This window comes from Brachypodium distachyon, chromosome 2, assembly GCF_000005505.3.
Source record: "Brachypodium distachyon strain Bd21 chromosome 2, Brachypodium_distachyon_v3.0, whole genome shotgun sequence".
NCBI classification, from domain to species: Eukaryota; Viridiplantae; Streptophyta; class Magnoliopsida; order Poales; family Poaceae; genus Brachypodium; species Brachypodium distachyon.
Window position 1 is genome coordinate 7,215,078 of NC_016132.3, and position 22,463 is coordinate 7,237,540.

The following is a 22,463-nucleotide window of genomic DNA, read 5'->3' on the forward strand; positions in this document are numbered from 1 at the left end:
AGAAACCCAAGCTAATTTGAACTTAAATGTAGTCCATGGCGACAGAACTTTGCCCTCGAAAGTTAGAACTACTCCACATATAAAGGAAGTGAAATGCAACTATATCCCAGTTACAAGGACTTCTTTGATAGGAAATTTTGACGGATTCAAATCTGGACAGTTTTTATACTTGAGGTACTTATTTCTTGGACCATGATTTACTTTGCCCTGGACATTCATTCACTAGATTACATAGATTTCTTTGTTAACTAAGGTCTCTTGGTACGTTTCAGTTTGCTTTACATATGGCACAACCAAAAAATGTCGAGAAAAAATAGTAGTCCTTCCGATCCATAAAACGGACGACATTTTTTATGAATAGGAGGGACTACTTGAGTGAGCGAGATCACAATCCTATGTTTCGGTTTACATTTCTGTGTTTCTGGAATCACCCAAGCAAAGACAATTTGTTGATTAGGGTCGCTGGTTAACGTTTTGAGGCAGAACCATCCGAACTTTCTACGACGTTTTGTCCCAGGTCCTCTGAACTGAAGACTACTGTAACCAATCATCCCATACCAAGCATTTCGTCGTTCTTACGAAACACGTCTTTACTTGTCGATGCGCGTCTACCGTGTAAACAATTGGACTTGCATAGTCCACATGCTACAGGAACCTCCGTCCCGTGCTTTTACTACCACGCGATCCACTGAAAACGAGCAAGTAAACAGAATCGGTAAAACATGGCCTCACGACGGAGCATCTGTCAGCCTCACATGAGTGACCACAAAATCCATCCGGTTGGGTTTCATCCCCGGCCCTCCTCGCTGTCGAGGCCAGATTCGCCGGTGAATTTGAAAAATCCGGAACCACGCGTACTCCCACAGTTACACGTCGCACTTGGCCGTCCCCGATCTATGCGGTCCAGGGAAAAAACATCACCCACGCCTCGCTGCCGCAGAGCCACATGTTGGGCTCGGCTCCCTGACCCGCTCCCGCTGTTGCCCGCTGCGCTAGTTCTCCTTTCCTCTCCCTTCCTGTCCCTGCCCTGGTGCCACTCTGTTCACCCTTTTTCACCTGCCTGCATCTAATTCAAACTGAAACCCAAGCCAGATCTAAACCAAACCCAATCCAACCCAGTGAGGGTAGGGGTAGCCTGGTCAATTCTCCCGCAACCTCTGCTCGAATCTTTGGGTCCTCTGGTGACTACTGGTGCAGTGAAAAGAAGTGAGGGAAATAAAAAGAAAAGAAAGATAAACAACCTTGTCCGCACACGCCGCCCATCACGCGTCCCGGTCACGTCCCCTCGCTGTAGCGTGGGCCTCATGCCGTCCTGGTCCAGCCGTCAGTGGGAGCGGCTAAAGCAGGTGCCCAGTGATTAGCAGGCGAGAAACCCGCCGCGGCAGTCCAGTCCAGGCAGCGGGCCCCGCGGATTTGACCGGTCAAAAGGCGTGGCCAACCAAACCCCAAGAGGGACGGATCGATCACGGGCTCCCACGCGCCGGACCCGGGCTTCTACGGCCCCGCGTCACCGACAGGTGGGTCTACGAGGAACAGGCTGGCCCACCTGTCCGTGGGGGGTCGGGGGTGCGCGCCGGTGGTGCGGCGCGTTTTCTTGTGGTGATGGTGGGTTGGCTTTGACTGCCCTCGGCAGCAGCAGGCGGGCAGGCACAAATCATTTCGGCAGCTGCGTCCGCCTTGGCATGGTGGTAGGACTTGTGGTAGAGTACCACCGCGTTGCGTCCCGACAACCAAAAGGGGCAGACGGGGGAGAGGAGCTAGAGTAGAGAGAGGAGAGGAAAGGGGAAGGCCATAGCAGCCGGGAGCCGGGAGAGACGCTTGCCATACAGAGGGAAGCGAATCTTGCAGGGGGAGAATCCGGGGATTTCTGTGGCGGAGGAGGAGGTATGAATCGTCGCGCATCTGTTCCTGTTCTTCGATTTGGATTTCGTTGCTGGGTTCGGTGTTTGTTTCTTCCTCCGCTGGGGTTTTGTGTAATCCACGAACATAGACGCGTTCGTGGTTGTGTTCTTCGTGCATCCTTGGTTGATGGTTCGGGACTCGGGAGTATCCCCTAGGATCTGCGATTTTTCCTGATGAAAACCGTGGCCATCTCGTGCTCCTCTGTCGGATTTGCGCGAGCGTTTCTCGCGAATTAGCTAGGTTTCCCGAGGCTCTCGACTTTGTTCGATTATGGAGGGATTACTCTCCCCGTCCGTCCGCATCTTGCAAGTATTAAAACGATTGGCACAAGACATCGAGGCTGAACGGCTTACAAGAGGTAAAAAAAAAAAAGCTACGCGGCGGCTAACATCGGGAAATCCCGCCACCAGCAGCACGACAACATTGCGAATCTCCTCTGCATGCCCCCATGGCCACGGGCATCGGAGTGATGCTGCTGCGTTTGCTCTGGATTTGTGCCTGCGTTTACTGGTCAGTCAGCAGGAAGCATTCCTATGGGACACCGGAGTACTGAAGTGTTTCTGGTATTCGTTGCTACATATAGATCATTTATGCCGTCATATCGTACCCAATTTTTAAATTGGTTTAGTCCTTTCCCTTTTGTTTGAGGGCTGCTGAAATGATTGGAAGCCACCCCCGTAAACGGATACAGAATACTAGCATCGTAAAGCAAAAGAGTGACGCCTAAATCTGGATAGGTTCCCTTTTCTTTTTAGCTTCAGTTAGGCAAATTTGCTGTCTTAATGGCAGCATCTGCCGTCTTCTTTTAGTTTCAGCTAGGCATTGCAAATTTTGAAGGGGAAAACTGTTTGCCTGAAAGTCATGGTTGCGAAGGCTCAGCGGTCAAGCTAAATACCAGTTGGGCACATTAGGTGTTCCAGCACTGCTTATTAGTTGTCGGTGCATTTGATGTGTTCGTCCTAGATTTTGTTGTTATTCATGTGACTGATGTTTGTCGTCGCTGGGATCGCAGGTGCGTCAAAAGATCCACAGCTTCTGTGATTTGATGCACAGCTGACTTGGCGTCTCTTGGCTTGCGGAAGAGATGGCTTCAGTAGGCATAGTTCCGTCCGGGCAGAAGAACAGTAGCAGTACCAGCATGGGTGTGGAGAAGTTACCCGATCAAATGAATGATTTGAAGATAAGAGATGATAAGGTCAGATAAGTTCTATTCGGATGTGTATAATGCAATCTGTTCTGTATTTCTTCGAGAATATAATGACTTAAGTCATAACATATTGTATCGAATGATATATGCAGGAAGTGGAAGCGACTATTATTAATGGCAAGGGGACAGAAACTGGTCACATTATTGTCACAACTACTGGTGGCAGAAATGGTCAACCGAAACAGGTACTACTTGATGTTCCATTTGATTGGGATTAGCAGTCTTTTGTTCTTATGTGTTTGTCTGCAAGCAGGATGAAATAATTAGAAAGCCAACACATAATTCTGGCATGCCAAATGTCCTAAATGCCTGCCTTATTGCCAATCTCTTCAAACGCAACAATTTTTGAACTAGTTAATTGTACTTTACAATTGATGTGGCGTATTTTCATTATAATAACATGTGCGTGTTGGATGCAGACTGTGAGCTACATGGCTGAACGTATTGTAGGTCAAGGATCATTTGGGATTGTCTTTCAGGTTAGTTGCAACAACTTCAAGCTGATTTGTGTTTACTAGGTAGCTAACTCTCTTATTTCATTTCATGAATCTGCTCCTAACTGCATTTGTGCATTCCTGTCTTGAGCCGACTGTCTATTTATTTTGGTACTCTATAGGACCTTAACAAAATTTTCTTGCGCCTACCATTATACTTGAATACTTCTATGTGCGGACATATAGATTTCTTCTAATGTTCAATTTTATTTTGACCTTTCTGCAGGCTAAATGTTTGGAGACAGGTGAAACTGTTGCTATAAAGAAGGTTCTTCAGGATAAGCGCTACAAGAATCGTGAGCTGCAAACCATGCGCCTTCTTGACCACCCAAATGTTGTAGCTCTGAAGCATTGTTTCTTTTCTACAACTGAGAAGGATGAACTATATCTAAACTTGGTTCTGGAGTATGTGCCTGAGACTGTTCATCGTGTTGTGAAGCATTACAACAAGATGAACCAGCGCATGCCACTTATCTATGTGAAGCTGTACACGTACCAGGTAATATTTTATTTATGTTCCATTTGGATTACTATTCGTGACACTCTAATATACGTATGCTGCTGATACTGACCTAGCATGTTCTGTTGTTCAAATAATAAATCCAAACTGCTTTCAATAATAGCCTTTGATAGCTCTGTATCAAGCTCGTTTTTTTATTTCATGAATTTAATCCAATATTTATTGTGATGGACAGATATGCAGGGCACTGGCTTACATTCATGGCAGCATTGGAGTTTGCCACAGAGATATCAAGCCACAAAATCTTCTGGTATGCTGAAATAATACTCATGATGTGCTGTTCTCAAGCACCAATTACATGTCTCTCTAAATTGATTTTCTTAACTTTAACGACAGGTAAACCCACATACCCATCAGCTCAAACTATGTGACTTTGGGAGCGCAAAAGTTCTGGTAAGAACAAGATAGTCAAGTAAGTACACATTTATAGTTTTATCTAAGTACCTAACCTTATCTGCGCGCTAATTTGTAGGTCAAAGGAGAACCAAACATATCGTACATTTGCTCCCGATACTATAGGGCTCCAGAGCTCATATTTGGTGCCACTGAGTACACTACGGCCATTGACATTTGGTCTGCTGGATGTGTTCTTGCTGAGCTTATGTTAGGGCAGGTAAGCAGCCTCTGTTTTATGTGCATCTTGAAGCCAGTCCTCCATAACTTGACATATTGTTTGAGATCATGCTGGCTTACATGGTCATTTTATTGGACAGCCTCTGTTTCCTGGTGAAAGTGGAGTAGACCAGCTTGTTGAAATCATCAAGGTAGCTACCAGTTCTTGTGCTTAGCAATTTATTGTCCTATTGACTCTCCCGGCATGAATCTCACCTTGAATTTGATCGTTTGTTGCAGGTCCTTGGTACCCCTACAAGGGAAGAGATTAAATGCATGAACCCAAATTACACGGAGTTCAAATTCCCACAGATTAAAGCACACCCATGGCACAAGGTGCAAATCGATCTAGTGCAGGTTTTATATCGTTAGGAATTGGTTTTTATCAGCTGACTAAAGGATATGCAAATATTTAGGTATTTCATAAAAGGATGCCCCCAGAAGCTGTTGATCTTGTCTCTCGGCTCCTCCAGTACTCACCCAACCTAAGATGCACTGCTGTAAGTACATCAAACAAATGCACATTACATGATTGGAACACACAAATACTAGATCAATGAACTAGTCTTGCATTAATCTTTGGAACTGCATATTTTACTAACATTATGGTCAACTATGTTGTCCAGGTGGAGGCACTTATTCACCCCTTCTTTGATGAGCTTCGGGACCCGAATACCCGCCTTCCAAATGGCCGCTTTCTACCACCTCTTTTCAACTTCAAACCTAACGGTATGTTCAGTAACAGGGCAACACTTCTCCTGCCTATTTTCACTATGGTAATCCTATGGTTCCCTGTGTTATGGTGGCTTAGATCAATAGTTATTAGTTCCATGGTTACTGATTTTTCATGTAAAAAGCATTCTGTAATCGTGTGTAGACTTAAAGTTGCTAAGCCACTGTCTTTGGATGCCACCAGCCCTTATCTTATCCCCCATTTGTTGTTTCTTCGCAGAACTGAAAGGAACCCCAGTTGATATTGTGGCCAAATTGATCCCAGAGCATGCGAGAAAGCAGTGCTCGCATGCAGGATTGTGAATCGCCCGCCTCATGACTTGAAATTTCTATGACAAGTGTGGTGTTTCCCCTGGGATGTTGGTTGGGCAGCAAGCGATTGTGATACACTGATGGTTGTTGAAGATGTGAAGTTTCGTTCTTGTATGACCACTCTGTTGACCTGTGTAGCTGAGTAGTAGTATGTTTGGATGTGAACTTGACATGTAGCCGGCTCAACCCCCCTCCTAACCCACTTGAGAAATGAGATTGCCATAGCTGATCTGTAATATGTTCTAGAGCAGTATGAATGTATTTATGGTAGTGGATCCATGCGTGGATCCTCGTTGATTTTCCTAGTTTCTTGACTGTCAGACTGCTTTCGGCTTTTAAATTGTGTTATGGAATGCTACTTGTTACCACTATATCACTATATAGTGATGCTATTTAGTTCATGTTGCCTCGTACCGTGTCGAGCTTTGCAATGTGAAATGATTTGTTTTCCTCTTAATGTCTGTTATAATATTGCAGACCAGTTTCGTTCAACTTCATTCAGAGAAAGTACTGTTTTGTGTTGTTTATAATTAAAAATATATATGTTTGCTCTTTCATAAAGATTGCCGTATTTGTCTTTTTTTTAGATCTACAATTGTCTTTTTCGGCATGGTTATTCAGCAGTGACTGAAATAAGAGTGACTGGACAATCCGCATAATCGCTCGCAAAAGCTCCCATAAAATTGTGAAAATTGTTGCAAAATTCCCGATCGCAAACGAGTAGTACAGCAGAGGCAGGGAAGAAGGCATAGACGCCAAAGGAGGGAGAGAAGCGGAGGAAGAATGGAGCAGACGCGGGAGATGCCGAGATGCCATTGGGGAAGTACTACTGTGACAAGGAGTTCCAGGACACCGCCGCCGCTCGCAGGCGCCACCTCCAGGGCGCGCAGCACCACCGCGCCTGTGCCCTTTGGTACGACTCCGTCCGCCGCCAAGGTGCGCCCCCTCGTTGCCTGTGTCTGTCGCACAATCCCTCGAACACCTTGGCGACGCCCGCTGTTCTCAGTCCTAAAACTTAACCCGTCTTTTTCGGCAGAGTCCATCGGCTGCGCTTCTCCCTTCCTCCAGCCCGACGCTGCGATCCTCGGCAAAGGCGTCTGCAAGATGTATGACGCCAAATCGGCTGTTAGAAACGAGGGAACCACCGGAGATCGAATAACCGTGCCGATTTCTCGTGCCCTCGTGCTGTTCAGTGCCGAGCAACGGCCAGATTCTATGGGCCGTGCTTTTTTTTGCGTGCCTCTGGCCGGCCCGAAATAACTAGGCCCGATGGCCAGGATTTTTTTTTTGCGGGAACCGATGGCCAGGATTAGTGCCCCGTTTGGCTCACACAAGCGTCTCTCAAACGGACCCTTCCTCGGTTCCTCCACGCCGCCGCCGCCGCTCGTAGCCGCCGTCGGACGAGAAGATGCTCGACATCAACCTCTTCCGCAAGGAGAAGGGCGGCGATCCTGACCTTGTACGCAATTCGCAGCGCAGCCGCTTCGCCTCCGTCGAGCTCGTTGACGAGGTCATCGTGCTCGACGAGGAGTGGCGCCAGAGTAAGAGCTCCTCCTCTCCGGCCCCCTCCCCCCTTAAAAAACCTCCCCAATCCGCAGTCCGTTACCCCCAGGATTTTTATCGCTGCAGGGCAGTTCGAGCTTGACAAGATCCGGCAGGAGCTGAACAAAACCAGCAAGGAGATCGGGAAGCTCAAGGCCGTACGTTCGCGTTGCTTTGCTTTGCTTGGCTTTCGTTTTGTACCTCTGCCGTACTTTGGATTTGCATTTGACGGTCGACAATGCCCTTTGCAGAAAAAGCAGGATGCTACGGAGCTGATACAGAGCACAGAAGAGATTAAGAGCAGATTGGCCGCCAAGGAGACGGAGGTGCAAGATGCCAAGAGCACCCTCGATGCCAAGCTCGTCGCCATTGGCAACTTGGTGCATGAATCTGTGCCCGTCAGCAACGACGAGGTATGTTGAAAGCGCAAGCGTTAGGTTTCGTGATTCTGGAGATAAATAAGTGATTATTGGTTTGATAATACCAGCGTGTAAGTAATTGTTTGTTTGGGATGCATAAGTCGTAGAACTACTAGCTTCAATTCAACCTAATTCTCGCCCTCCTGTTTCTGCTATCAGAGTTCCTATTGCCTTTTAGGTACTATATATACTATAGTAATACAAGTGTTGATTTTGATTGTGACCAACTGGGCATGCCTTTTTGGATGACTAGGTCCAATTCTTGAAGTGTTGCCTGCTGAGATTTGCTTCACGTAGCTGTAATAAGCTGAGCTCAAGCGATCTAATAGTTCCTTCTCGCAGGCAAACAACGCTATTGTACGGACATGGGGAGAAAGGAGGTTGGAGGGGAACTTGAAGAATCATGTTGATCTTTGCTTAATGCTTGACATTGTAGCTCTGGAAAAGGGTACGTGCTGAAAATACATTCTACTACGTTGGCTGAATACTTCCTCACTATACTGGGATAGCTCGGTTCAAGTTTGATTAAATGTTCTATTACATATTCCAAATTACAATAGCCAAGGAGCACCTAGTTAAGTGCTAGGCCAAGCATTAATGCAGCATGCATTGACACCTCTCCTTCATGTATTGGTTGGTTCCACATTGGGAACCAAAATTACACACAAATTAGTGTAGATGTAACTAGCTTTGCCTATTCCCAAAGCAAATGGGCTTACAAACTGAAATTGGATTTTTGAGATGTGCCTAATAAGCTGAAAAGGAGGGAGTACTTATTTTGTCATTCTGATACCGCCTGTGATTTTGTGATGCCTATCTGTAACACAACAACCTTTGTTCAGGCTAGTACAATGCCCGTGCATTGCAACGGAACAACAAATCAATTATATATAAACACTGATAAAAAAATCAGTATAGTTCACAAATGATTATATTGCTTGTGGCTTATAGTTCAAATGATTATAATGCCCGTGCATTTGCTTCCTATATATGGTGATTACCGCACATAATGCACATAAATATTCAAACTAATTTCAAATTTCTATCAAAGGATCTACACTTTTGATTTGATCATCATACATGATACGCCAGTTTCCATACCCTGAGGAGAGCCTTCCCAGTTTCCATCACAAAACCTGTATCAGTATTTCCAATTCCAGTTGCAAATTGACCAATTGCTCCAGCATTGCCTGTGTGATCTATAAAGCAATTGGTGCCGGTTAATACTTTACAATAAAACCTCAAGCCGCTTCTAGTACTTGCAATCAGTGCAATACCTTGCCTGGTGGGAAGTGATCTTCTCGGGCAAGCTCAATGTGGCAAAGAACTCTGTAGTCTGGGACTCTGGGTTTCCCTACAAACCCCCCAAAAATGTAACCCTCTCTCCAGAAACTTAGGACCTTTTTGGATTTGCTATGACAGTTCACAGAACCACATCATGCAAAAGAACAATATTTTTTTTTCATAAATCCTGCAGGTATTCAAATGAATTCCTTTCAAACCTGTCCTGCTATAAAGGGGGCTTATCCCTGAATCCTAAATCAGATTCTATGTCATTCATTTTAAACAAAGAAGTCATACTTTAACACGATATTCTCCAGGTGCATATATATAGTACATAGTACCAACAATAACTATTGGAACCGTGAGGTGAAAAATAATAATCAGGAATCCTGTAATTCATGTAGACCTCTAAATCAATTTTTGAGGTGAAAAGGAAACCTCAATGCAGGAGCAAGTCAGATGAAATCTTGATGCAACTGTCACAATCATCAATAAATCTGAAACTAAACCAATGAATATGTAAGACCATGACATCGAAGAAGCTAAAATCCCAATTGTAGATGGATCTTGAGAAACTCCAAAATGCAAGACTACCAGTCATCCGCCCGTTTGTTTATGATGAGTATGTGCAACGAAAATGGGATCAAAAGATCAATCATATTTCAACATGGGAAACAACTACGGGGAGAAATTACCGGAATCAATAAACTTGCCACGACACTACAAAAATGAAGATGAGTTACATACAGACTACAAAAGTGTGGCAGGAAAAATAATAGAAATATCTTAAGGAAAGGTACATATTATACAAGTTTATTTATTGCTAAAATGGTACATAAGTGTAAAGCAGGAAAGATAATATATATATAGGCATATATATATATATATATATATAGGCATATATATATATATATAGGCATATATGTATATCTGACACCTCCATAAATAATATTGACTGAACAACCCAAAGACTCAGGCTAACTGAATTTAAAACAGATATGTATTTGATAGGATCAAGTGGCTAACACATCACCAACCAATCAACCATGGCATCGGTTTCCATAACAAAATTTCAGAACTTGGTCTAGCAAGAAAACAATAGAATAATAATAATAGATAAAGGTATACTCCATATCTATAGCATCAATTATCTCTAGGAGAAGAAAGGATTTGGATTTTGGAGTATAGATAATTCCAGAACTGTTTTCTTATCAGTCAAATGTCGAGCAGCCCAAACTTGCTGTTAGAAACTGATGAAAGCTCTTCCTTATGACCATTCAAAACCATTAAGCAAGAAAACCATTGGATTAACCTGAATTAATCAGGAAACAATTCTCTTGTGAGATGGACAGGAATAAAGAAATCCATGGCACAACCATTGGTTGCTTACAGATCAGCTGATATCTTAATTAATCGAGTGAATTCCATTTTTTACCCCCTCTTTCAATTTTTTTCACACAATCTACCCCATTTAAGGGAATTTTCAAAATTATACCCCATTTAACCAAACCTTTGCCACTGATTGCCCCTTTTATTATTTTTTCCCCAAATCTGAAATTTTCTGAGGGATGGGGCCCACTTATCAGGTTGACGTGGCGTGCCACGCTGGACTTTGGAGTCGAACCGGACCGGGGCAGGCTCTGGTTCGGTTCTGTTCAGGCTCCGGTTGGGCCACGATTTGGGCCCGACGGCATCCAGCAAATCAGGCGTTCGCGCACCAGGTCGCTCATCTCTCTCCCTCGCTCGTCTCTCTCTCTCTCTCTCTCTCTCTCTCTCGCTGTCGATCAGGTTAGGTCTAGGGTTAGGCGGTGGCTGCCTGGCGTGGGAGGAAGGCACGGACGAAGTCGCTGGGGAGCAAGAGCCCGCTCGCGGATGGCGCGGATGAAGTCGCCGGCCAAACATCTGCCCCCTTCCCTCTTCCTTTCCCTGTGCTCGAGCGATTTGTGGATTCCATTGGTGATTTGGGGATTTTTTAGGATTTTGGGGTTTCCAGTGCTTAAATCGTGCTCTTGCAGTGTTCAATTTGTGCTGAATGTACTCTTGATTTAGGGCTTTGTGAAACACCGGCAATTCTTCTGTGGGTGAGAAAAGCGTCCTGGGGTTATCCCTGTGGCTGGCTGCTGCCAGAAAGAACCGAGGAGGAAAAGGTGTATGAGATTTCGAGGGAACTGCAAATGCTGAAGAAAGAATTGCTGCAGTAGGCTCCGTGTTTGTGGTTGTCTATGTCTTGAAGAAAACAATATGCTGAATGCTGCTGTATAGCTCCAGATGCCGTGTTTTGTTTTGTTTTTGTGTATAGGCTTGTGTTGCCAGACTGGACCGGACCGGTCTGTTTGACCCCCAAAGTCCAGCATGGCATGCCATGTCAGCCTGTAAAGTGGGCCCCGCCCATCAGAAAACGTCAGATTTGAGAAAAAATATTAAAATATCAGAAAAGTCCAGCGCGAGAAGGTATACGAACCTGCTGCCGGTCTTGCAACTGTCTTTGCCCCCAAGGCCGGCGCTGCGGAATACCTTGGATCCAAACTGGCAGACAATCTGAGGGGGTGAATCGGTTCTGCAGCACACCGCCGGCGGAGACGATGAGGGGGAGGCGCAGCAGGTGTAGTGGGGGGGGGGGGGATGAGGAGGTGCGGCGGCCGGAGCAAGGTATGAGAGGGGCGCCGGCGACATGAAGAGGGGGAGAAGTGGAGGCGCAGCGGTTGGAGAGCATGAGATGGCCGTTTTTGTTTTTTCTTGTGATGCGTGGATTCGGAGGGATGGGAGGGGTCCCACAGCAGTTGGAGGAAGTGAGGGCCGGCGGGGCTGTGGGAGGAGCAGCGGCAGCAGCTCCGATTGCAGTGGCAGGTAGATCAGCGGCAGCGGCGGCGAGTGGATCTCGTGAGTAGGCAGAGGGCGAAGGAAGAGACGTTCGGTCTCGGTGGGAATGATCTGAGACGTTGATAGAATTTAGATCCGACGGTGAGGGATGGGTAAACTGTGTGTTTATAGTAGTAGAGAACTTGGGGAGAATGGCAACTGTCAATAGCTTACCTAACACAGGCTTTGTCCTTGATGAAGTTTTAATAATCAGCACTGCCCGCCGAATTCTATATGCCTATGCGCACTGCTGGTGTGCTGTTCTTGATGACTGATTTGGCAAAATGTCTTAGCTAGACTATAGTATTCTGTTCATTGATAGAAAATTCTGGTTTCAACTACCACTCCTGTATCAGCAATCTTGACTCCAGTACTTCTGTGCCGCACAAACTATTGTCCTTTATTACTACTGTTTGTTCCCTTCCTGGATAGTTGATAGAGGACATTGCTGCATTTTCTTCCCTCTTGCAGTCGTAGACATGCTTAAGAAAGTTGGTACATCACCTCGACAATATGGGATGGATAACGTCATTCCGCTACATATAATCAACTTTAGTAGCAATCTTTTATGTTTGCATCTACATGCTCCATTGAACTTGTGAAGAATCGTTTTCAATTAAATTAGCAAGCGTCTTTTTTTTTGCCATGATAGCACAAGTTCATTAAAGTTTTAAGTTACCTCAAATACTTTGTTGCCTATTCAATTTTCACAGGTGCTGATGTAGCTGGTGGAAGAGGTTACTTTTTGAAGGGTAATGGTGTCCTCCTGAATATGGCGTTGATAAATTTTGGGCTAGCGTTCCTGGGTATACGAGGCTACACTCCAATGCAAACTCCTTTTTTCATGAGAAAGGAAACTATGGGAAGATGTGCCCAGTTGGCCCAATTTGATGAGGAGCTTTACAAAGTAAGACCAAAGAGGTGTTCCCTTCCATATGATGGTGTTATTCAGCAATTTTACTTGCACTTGTTTAGACCATGTTTTTCCAAAGCTTTTTTGTGGTATGGTAGCATATTTTCTTCTTGCCGATTTTCCATTCTGTGTTCGCAGCTTTGTGGTAAGCAACACCCAGTTTTATGAAAGTTATGTCTTGGGCTGGTTGGTAATGTTTCTCAGCTAAGTAACCTTCCAATTCTAGCAAACATAATATGTACAGTTTTGGCCACTTCATTGTTGAATCAACACTAGTCAATACTCTGATTGCATCATAATCTAGTTCCTAAAAAATATTTGTTGGATTTGAACTAGACAATTTTTTATTAGGTCCAACATATACTGTAATAATATGTCTATGAACATTATTTGCATTTTACAGGTAACGGGAGATGGAGAGGAAAAGTATCTCATAGCTACATCCGAGCAACCACTGTGTGCTTACCATCTAGGTGACCGGATTTATCCTGCTGATTTGCCAATTAGGTGGGTAATGCCTAACTTTAGGTGGTCAATTTGCACTAGTAATAAGATCGTAACTTTTGCCCATTTAGATATGCTGGGTACTCAACCTGCTTCCGGAAAGAAGCTGGTTCCCACGGGAGGGACACAGCTGGCATATTCAGAGTCCACCAGTTTGAGAAGATCGAACAGTTCTGTGTTACAAGTCCAAATGACAATAATTCCTGGGAACTGCATGAAGAAATGATTAAAAATTCAGAAGATTTTTATAAGGAGGTACATATCGGAAGCTTTGCCAACTAACACCATGTTTGTATCTTACACTTTGTCTTCCTGACATGTCTTAAACATTTCTGTGATGTCCATCTTGCAGATTGGTCTACCATATCAACTTGTATCTATTGTGTCTGGTGCTCTTAATGATGCTGCAGCTAAGAAGTATGATTTGGAAGCATGGTTCCCTGCATCCAAAACCTACAGAGAATTAGTGTCCTGTTCAAATTGCACAGACTATCAAGCAAGGAGGCTTGGAATAGGCTTTGGCCAGAAAAAGGTATGATTTTGTTTCAACTGTGTGCTGGTATGACTCTGCTTTATTTCTGCTACTCTGGATCAAAATGTCTGATCAGTTATCACCACCTATATTTGTTAAAATTGCAGAATGATGAGCAATCCAAGCAGTTTGTTCATATGTTGAATTCTACGCTGACTGCAACTGAGAGGACCCTTTGCTGTATTCTGGAGAACTACCAGAAGGAGGATGGTGTTGAAGTGCCGAAGGCACTGCGACCATTCATGGGTGGAATAGACTTTCTTCCTTTCAAGAAACCTCTTGATAGCAAACAAGCTGCTGACTCCAAGCCCACTAAGTCTAAACCTAAGGTATTTCCGTGCTTCTACTTTTTCTGTTTTTTAGGACAATATATTAATCCATAGTCTGAGTTTTCCTTTTTGTCCTCCCTGTCAGGGAAATGCTGCTTGAGCTGTAAGAGGGGTGATATTTCCGTCAGGCGGCTAATGATGCATCCTTTTATTAAACTGTTGTTCGTTTGTAGCATGATCATGATGTTAAAGTTTAGGTGTCCATTTTGGTTGCTTTGGTTACAACATGATTGCAATCAAGGATATTTGCACACAATTTACAAGAAATATTAGTGGTTATGATAATTTTCGTGTTACACTAATTGATTGATTATAGAGCACCACTGTAAAAGTGTACAATGTTGAAAACTTAATTTATTTGTTCAATGATCTGATGTGCATATATCACAACAAATTACCTGAGTAGCAATGGCACTTGTGGGACAGAAAGGCCATGAGCTACAAAGGAGAAATAAAAATGCCCAAGACTCTCATTGCTGATGTCGAAGCCGCTGAGTAGCAATTGGAAGATGGAGTAGCAATTGGAAGATGGACTTCGTTGCGCCGCTGAAGCTTATGCTGTAAAGATTGGCTTGGAACTAGCAGTCTTAGCTGGCTGTTCTCGCGTCCTGATCAATTCCGACTCGATGGATGTTGTTGCCGTGAATCAAATAGGGTTGCCCATGAATTAGCTCAGCTGCTCGGAGAATGTAACTCTTGTTTTCAAATGAATAAAAGAGGTATTTTTGCGGTAAAAAATAAATGCCCAAGACTCCCCTCAACCCCAGGTGTCAATGCGCTGCCACCGCCACCTGAGAGGTGCATCGATGCCAGGCAAGGTTGGAAAGGTTGCGATGATTGTGCCACTGCGCAAAGCCATTACCGTCACTCCAGTTTGATCTTTGTTCATGCATCGGATAATTTACCCTTGTGTTATCTACACGCAAAACGTGCTACAGATTTACTAGTCTGTCAGATAAGGCTGTTTCTCCATGCTCCAGGCTTTCACTGCTCGATGTTACTGTAGCCCTTGAATTTATTCCAGCCAGTTACATTTGGATAGCTTTCAGACCCCTGTCTTTGCAGCAGGATAGCATGTGCTTCTGCCCCAGTCACATTTGAATTCGACTTACCTTTTCCTTTTTATTTCAAAATAAATTAATCTGGATATGGAATTACACACTATCCTGCCAATCCTGGATTCCTGGTAAACTTTACTATCTGGTTTGGGATATAAAAGTATCTCCACTCGTCCCGCCCATTGGTGCCCGGCCTTTCAGGGCTCGTCGCTATCCAGCCCGCCCCCAATACTAAAATTCTATTTTGGCGAAAATTCATCAAAACAGGCGATATTTCATTAAGCCCGGCGACATTTCATTGAAATTTGCGAAAATTTACAAAATTTTAAAGAAATTATACTAAAATCCTAGTCGTCGAGGCTTCTGATCCAGAAGTCGTCGTTGCTGCTATCGTTGTCGAAGTTGAAGTCGTCGTCAAGGACGATGACGCCGGGCTCCGGTTTCACCTTCGTCGCCGTCGCTGCCTTCTCCTTCGCCGCCTCGTCCTCGAGCCAGGCTTGGATGTCGGCCTCCGTGGCGGTGTAGCCGAGACGGCGGCGCTGCTCTGCCTCCTCCTGGCTGGCGTGCTGGGCGAGGCGAAAGCCGGGGAACTCCTCCGGGTCGTCCTCGCACCAGGCGCTCGTATTCGGTCTCCGGCGCTCATTCCGGATCAGGCTTCGGACATAGAAAGTCACTTAATATGGGACGGAAGGAGTAAATTACATTTTTTTTCAATAAAGTTGTTGGTTAAATTGTTATCTCAAATATCTGCGAAAATGTGGGAGTAAATCGCTCGCAAAAGCTCCCATAAGATTCTTGCAAAATTCCTGATCGCAAACGAGTGAAGAAGGCAGAGACGCCAAAGGAGGGAGAGAAGCGGAGGAAGAAAAGGGCAGACGCGGAAGATGCCGTTGGGCAAGTACTACTGCGACTATTGCGACAAGGAGTTCCAGGACACCGCCGCCGCTCGCAGGCGCCACCTGCAGGGCGCGCAGCACCACCGCGCCCGCGCCCTCTGGTACGATTCCGTCCGCCGCCAAGGTGCGTCCCCTCGTTGCCTGTATCTGTCGCGCATTCCCTCGAACAGCTTGGCGACGCCCGCTCTTCTCAGTCCTAAAACCTAAACCGTCTTCTTCGGCAGAGTCCATCGGCGGCGCTTCTCCCTTCCTCCAGCACGACGCTGCGATCCTCGGCAAAGGTGTCTGCAACCACTTCGTCCGCACGGTGTGTTCCGGATTGCTTCTCAATTCTTACTCATCACCTTGTGTTGACTGCCAGTTTTAGCTACGGTATCCCATGTGGCCAACTGTATATGCGCAGCGTTTTGTGGAATTCTCCCTTCGTTCCCATTTTCAAGCAATCACCGTTCCTCTCCAAATACTTCCGTTGCTCAATGCACTCTTGTTTAGTTTGCTTCTTGATGATGTTGCAGGGCACATGCAAGTTTGGGGATTCATGCAGGTACTTCCATCCGAAGCCACATGCTGTTAACCCAGCATCAGCTCCGTCTGGTGAGTTTGCTTTCATGTCCTCTCTTTCTTATATTTTGGTACTATGGGTTAGAGGTCGGTGCTTCATTCATATGTTTACAAGATGTATCTACAGTCGGATGCAACTTGGCATATCCTAAACACTTGCTTCGCAGTGCTAAACTTGATTTCTTAAGTGAGTCCATATTGGGTTGTCTGGTGGATAACTGTCTCGCTTTGGGTTTTTTGTTACACTTGTGTAGAATTCAAGCAATAGTACTTGTTTCTTCACATGCTTTTTTCTTTATCACAGGAGGCATAGTTCTATGCACATAAAATTTGTTTGGATGTACCTGTAGCCTCATAGACTACTATTCTTTCTTCCATGGAGTGTAGATAGGAAGGGTATTAAGCGAGTTATGCTCGAATTGTTAGAATTTGAGACTACTTTTTTTTTGGAGATGTATTGTAACTATCATATATCTAATTAGCTATTGCTACATCATAGTGCTTAAATACCGAACATTTTATTTTTACATGGTAAAGGCGTAAAGCAATACTTCATGATTGGATTTTGTCCCTGTGTAGGCCTCATATTTTGAATTTCCTTACATACTATTCAGGGCCTGTCACTGGAGTGATGGTGCAACAGTCTAATTTTCTTGGGACTCAACCCAGTATTGTTGGATACCAGGCAGCGGAAATAAGTTCTTTCTCAGGTGATCTGATTGTTGAATGAGAGTCGGTGCCATACATTATACTCCATTAAATTTTCTGGCAACCACTTAATAACAAAATTATGATATGTGAAAATCTATCTGCTCATCATGTTTTCTTTTTGGTCAGTTGTCATGCCTGTATAAAACCCATGATGTGCAATCATTGTATCTAATCCTTTGCATGCTGGTGGGTCCATTTGTTTGTGCCTCCCAATAACTAATTAGGTGCTGTTTTGAATGGTTGGAGGCAATTCGTCTGTCTGTTGGTGCTTTCGGTGACCAATAATGAGTAGATATTAAAGTACTTGAGTAATTTGGTTTACTTAACATTCAATCTGTTGTCAGCTTCCTCTAGTCATGGAAACTATTCATGAGAACTTTTTCGCAAACACTTGACAGGGTAGCATAAATGTTTGATCGTACTTGATCACTTCAATTATCTTCCCTTTGATGATGACGTATTCCATTCTGTGGCATTTCACAGGGAACATACTAGGCGGGCACACTTCTTGGGGCAACTTACCTCCATCTCTGCAACCTCCCCCTGATGGCGGTCATCCTTCGCTTCCTTTTATCGACTGGGGCTGAAGTGTCCTCTCTCTGAAATGCGATCCGTTTATGATGTAGAATCATTGATCATAAAATGAATGGAGGAAATTTCACCCGCAATGAGTGGTTGCTTGCTATATGCAAACGGTTTTACTGGGAGTGAGATAGGTCTGATATGTTGAACATTTGTATTAGCTATCCAAGAAATCAACGGAACTTTTCTCACACAGAATACTTTATTTTAGGAAATCATAGACACATAATACATTTGGAATGCAGGGCAAGCCATCTTCATTGGAGACTGCAGGCACTCTAGTTATTAATCTGAAAAATGCTTGTCTGACCGAATATGCTCAGATCATCTGCATCCAAGCTGATTGGCGGTCAGTCCGGGACCATCGCAAGCAGGTGACCAGCCACCGTTCTTCTTCCATGTTGTCGTCATGGTTCCTGCATCCCTGGTATGCCACCAGATGCTTTGGGGAAAACATCTCTGGCTGCTTTCCCTCCTCTGGTGCCTCTTCGACACCGAGAAGCCCCTTGTCGGAGACACCAACAATTGCTCGCAGCAGAAGGAGCAGGGAAGCCATAGATTTTGATCAATGCAGACTGCTGCTGCTGCCTGGCTGGTGAACTTGGAATGATGGCAGCAACAATGCTCAAGCAGCAGCTACATATAGTGAGCTGTGCGTTTTTTTCTTACTGGTTTCAGGTGAATTTGCATTTCGTGCAAGACATCTGTTTTGGGTGGGAGGACTTTGTTTTCCTTCCTGTCCGATCACAGAAAGGTTATGGTCTGGGTTATGGTTGTTGTGCTGTGTTTTGTTAGACTGTAGGTGAGCCATTTAGGGTGTGGTTGGTACTGATATCGTGGAAAACACACTGCTAACTCTTTTCACCGTGTCAAGTGTTTGTTCATCCAACATTCTAGTTGGGATTTTAGGTGGAGAACTTTTATCTCTTGTACAAGAACTTTGTTTCTTTTCCTTTCTTGCATATGGTTTTGGCGTGTAAACGTCTTGTTATTACCTAATGAAATTCTTTGCCCGTTCATTGGATTCGTGCACTGCATTGACCAGTTGAGTATACGTCTTGACAAAGCTCTTCTGGCCGTACGAACTGCTGGTCCAAGACAGCCCATTTTCTAAGAAATGCTTTCACAAGAACGTCTACAATGTTCTTACCAATCGAAGTTTCTTTCATTAGCCAAAAGCATGCCAGTTATCAAGGTCGATGTCTTTCTGAACCCAATATTTAGGCTAATCTAACGTGAGCAGAGAGCGGAGCGCCCAGTATGGCAAGGTGTGGCACCTGCCATACCTTGCTTTGGTGCACCATTAGATTAGGGTCTCTCATAATTTCTGTTTCGTGGAGGAGAACTGGAAGAAGAGATAGAAGATGACGGTGTTCTGGGCTTATGGGTCTTGCACTCTTGCTTGGGCAGTGGGTTTCCCTTTTCCAGTTTCCGACCGGAAAAAAGAGTCCGCTTCCACGATTCCTGTAATCCTGTTCTTCTCGCCTTTCTCCTAAAATCATTTGATCGGCTGTGCACTAGGACTCTACAACGAAGTCACGCACTAGACTAATTAAGTAGGTCTCAGAAATTTTATAATTTAGATGACACTACTAATGTGAGACAGGTTGTTGTTATTGTTCTTTGTACGAATATATTGAATAAATTTGTGGAGATTTTTGTTTAGGCTTCACTTAGCCAAGTATTTTTTCCATAGAGACATGTACGCTAAAAAAATATATCTTTTGCCATGTCAATTAAATATCCTAAAACATAACGCGCTGACGTTTTTTATCTGGCTGATTCGCGCGCACGGAAGCAATTGGTCCAGCGCTGCCTCGCGTTCCAGTTTGGTGCTAGTTGGGAGTGCGGAGGGTGTAGCTGGATGTGATCAACTTTCTTTGTACTAGTCCATTTTCAAGGTTTAAATGTTTTGTAGATCAAATCGTCAGTCTGATTTATATTCTGTTTTCACCGGTTGCTTCGTATCGACGATAGCTTTAAATTTAGATCCGATTTTGATATGTTTTGCCAAATGTTTTTTCGGTCAATTACGTTACCAATCGATAATACGAAAATTACCACCCTACTTTGAAAAAGTTGCCATGTGGTAATAGGGTGGCAACTTCATTAATTATTAGCTGGTAGCTTTCATGCATAAGTTACCATTCTATTTGTACGAAGTTGCCATGTGATAACTTGGTGTCAACAGAGTGTCAATTTCATATATTATCGGGCGATAACTTTTGAGATTGATTTTTTCCGTCGAACATACCAATATGCATGAAGATATCACATGGTAACTTGTTACTAACTCGGTGATACTTTTGTATATTAGTCGATGGTACCTTTAGTGGAGAAATTACCAGCCTATTTTGCTTGAACTTACCGCATGGTTATTTGTTACTAACATGATGGTAACTTCATGCATTATTGGCTGGTAACTTTTAGGCCGAAAAAAATGTTGTTCAAACATACCAATATGGGATTTAGTTTCGAAGATCTAGTCGAGACAAACCTAACCGTAAAAACGGATCATAAAACAGGTACACATTTTCAGAGATAAGACATTTTGAAATTTGAAATCTCAAAAGATGTAGATGATGTCATCGAATTTGTCCATTAATGCATGCTTGCAAATAGTCACCATGTTGTCTCAAGTGTACGCGCGGGATGAAATTTGTGGGCACGCTCGCGCATTAGCACATCCCATTCATAAACCAATCTTTTTTTTCAGACTCATTTGTTACCGGGTTCTCTTGGTTCGGTCACCAAGTTTATCGAGTTTTGTTACCAGGTTAGGCTAGGTTATAGTGAACATATTTTATGTGTTGAATTGTACCAGTAGATACTTTTTTTTTAAGATTTGGTCACCAGGTTTAGCGAGTCCTATTACTTCACTAGTATTCTCTAGGTTGGGCTCCTATAGTTGACACATTTTATGGTGTTTGATTATAGTTCCTAGGTATTTTAGATTCAAGTCACTAGGTTTATTAAGTTCACTAACTAGGTTATTTTGGTTTGGTCATAGTCAACAGGTTTTCTAGTTTCAGTTACAGTCACTTCTCTTAATTAATGAGATGAGGCAAAACTTTTGCCTTCGTTTCGAAAAATAATTATAGTCACACCGTGTTTTAGGATTAGTCACTAGGTTTTCTACTTTCAGTTACCAGGTTTTCGCATTAGTTCATAATCATCGTGTTTCTAGATCTGATAACCATTTCTTTAGATTTGGTCACCAAGTTTTTTTGTGCCTACGTCGTCCTCTTGTAACAACTATGGCCAATGGTCATTCTTGGGAATATTGAAATTCAAGAATATTCATGAGAAGGGTACATGAGAAATCTGCAGCAACTTTGGGAGTACTATTCACGCCTTCCACAGTGTGGCCGAACCACACTCAATCTTTTTTGTGCCACGTAACACCTCCATATACCAATCCTTCAACTCATATTTTGCTCCAACGTGCATACATCGGTTTGTGTTTGGGGTAGGACCCATGTGAGATAAAGAACTCCATCCCTCGAAGATTACTTTGCACTGACTTTCTCCCCCTCATGAATACTTTAGATTTTTTTTATTCAACTTTTGGTTGTTTGCCTCGGTCCATATACATGGATCTGTTCATTGTTTTTGCTCCATGCTCCACATCCAATGGTATGCATCTGTCCATAATAGCAAAAAGTAGAGTTTCAATCAGTAAAAGTAGTACATTAGAGAAGACCTCATATGTGATGCATCGAATGGTTGGTGGGTCAGCAATTTTTTTATAGACTAAAACCTAGGCTTTGAGCCCTACTAGATTTGGGGTACAACCGTACATACAACCACCACCAACCATCCCACCAATTGTTGGTCCCCGCACTCTGGTCTAATAAATTGTAATCGGCATATTTAAAGCATACAAACACTAATTGCTTAAGATAACATTATGAAATAATCTATCATTTGGCACTTATTGTTCATATTTGTTCACAAACGGACACTCCTTGTACTTTGTATAAATTCCCTTGTGGTCATCAATAAATCCACTGGTTTTTCCTTAATCCCATTCTCCATTGCAATCTACGATTACCCTCGATGTGTTATCAGGCACCTTTTCTCTATGGGGACATGGGGTGAGCCATTGGCCATGAGACATCAAGACGAATAGAAGGTCTCCTAATGTGCGCACTTGCTGTCCAGAGCCCGCGTTATCACCATATCAATCTTCAAACAAAGCAGAAAGAAAAGCGGTCTCCATAGATCGATTAACATACATGCACCAACTAATCACTTCGTCATCTTTGGTTCAACCAGATGAACTAGCGTTTGCCAGTAGAAACGGAAGAACTAGCGCACTCATGTTATCTTCGGCAAAGACGACGAACGGCGCTGCTGCACAAAGAAGATAAAAAAAACAAAGAAGATCAAAACAACACAGAAGCCACATCAAGGCTACGCCTTGGCCGACTTCTCATTTTTAAGAAAAGACTGCTCCACTGCGCTGTAGGGGCAACACTCGGCAGCTATTTA

At 43.9% G+C, this 22,463-nt stretch overlaps 4 protein-coding genes across 4 annotated transcripts; all 4 read left to right on the forward strand.

Moving 5' to 3' along the window:
- The first annotated feature begins 1,636 nt into the window (after positions 1-1,636).
- LOC100834299 (shaggy-related protein kinase alpha) lies at positions 1,637-6,180 on the forward strand. The gene is made up of 13 exons (XM_003566332.4): positions 1,637-1,884; positions 2,915-3,097; positions 3,202-3,294; positions 3,529-3,588; positions 3,830-4,102; positions 4,299-4,373; positions 4,460-4,516; positions 4,596-4,736; positions 4,837-4,887; positions 4,976-5,071; positions 5,152-5,235; positions 5,362-5,464; positions 5,688-6,180. Exons 2-13 carry the CDS (start codon positions 2,987-2,989, stop codon positions 5,768-5,770), a joined length of 1,227 nt encoding a protein of 408 aa, XP_003566380.1. The 5' UTR covers positions 1,637-1,884; positions 2,915-2,986; the 3' UTR covers positions 5,771-6,180.
- A 144-nt stretch (positions 6,181-6,324) lies between these two features.
- LOC106865932 (zinc finger CCCH domain-containing protein 3-like) lies at positions 6,325-7,076 on the forward strand. The gene is made up of 2 exons (XM_014897942.2): positions 6,325-6,715; positions 6,816-7,076. Exons 1-2 carry the CDS (start codon positions 6,589-6,591, stop codon positions 7,037-7,039), a joined length of 351 nt encoding a protein of 116 aa, XP_014753428.1. The 5' UTR covers positions 6,325-6,588; the 3' UTR covers positions 7,040-7,076.
- A 1-nt stretch (position 7,077) lies between these two features.
- LOC100836441 (serine--tRNA ligase) lies at positions 7,078-14,530 on the forward strand. The gene is made up of 10 exons (XM_003566334.4): positions 7,078-7,320; positions 7,409-7,479; positions 7,573-7,734; positions 8,083-8,188; positions 12,597-12,790; positions 13,200-13,303; positions 13,372-13,555; positions 13,653-13,832; positions 13,940-14,161; positions 14,247-14,530. Exons 1-10 carry the CDS (start codon positions 7,188-7,190, stop codon positions 14,259-14,261), a joined length of 1,371 nt encoding a protein of 456 aa, XP_003566382.1. The 5' UTR covers positions 7,078-7,187; the 3' UTR covers positions 14,262-14,530.
- Positions 14,531-16,014: 1,484 nt separating this feature from the next.
- LOC104582534 (zinc finger CCCH domain-containing protein 3) lies at positions 16,015-18,963 on the forward strand. Its single transcript, XM_010232398.3, has 5 exons — positions 16,015-16,239; positions 16,340-16,422; positions 16,631-16,709; positions 17,291-17,386; positions 17,871-18,963. The coding sequence occupies exons 1-5, from the start codon at positions 16,104-16,106 to the stop codon at positions 17,972-17,974; spliced, it is 498 nt and encodes a 165-aa protein (XP_010230700.1). The 5' UTR covers positions 16,015-16,103; the 3' UTR covers positions 17,975-18,963.
- The last annotated feature ends 3,500 nt before the right edge of the window (positions 18,964-22,463 follow it).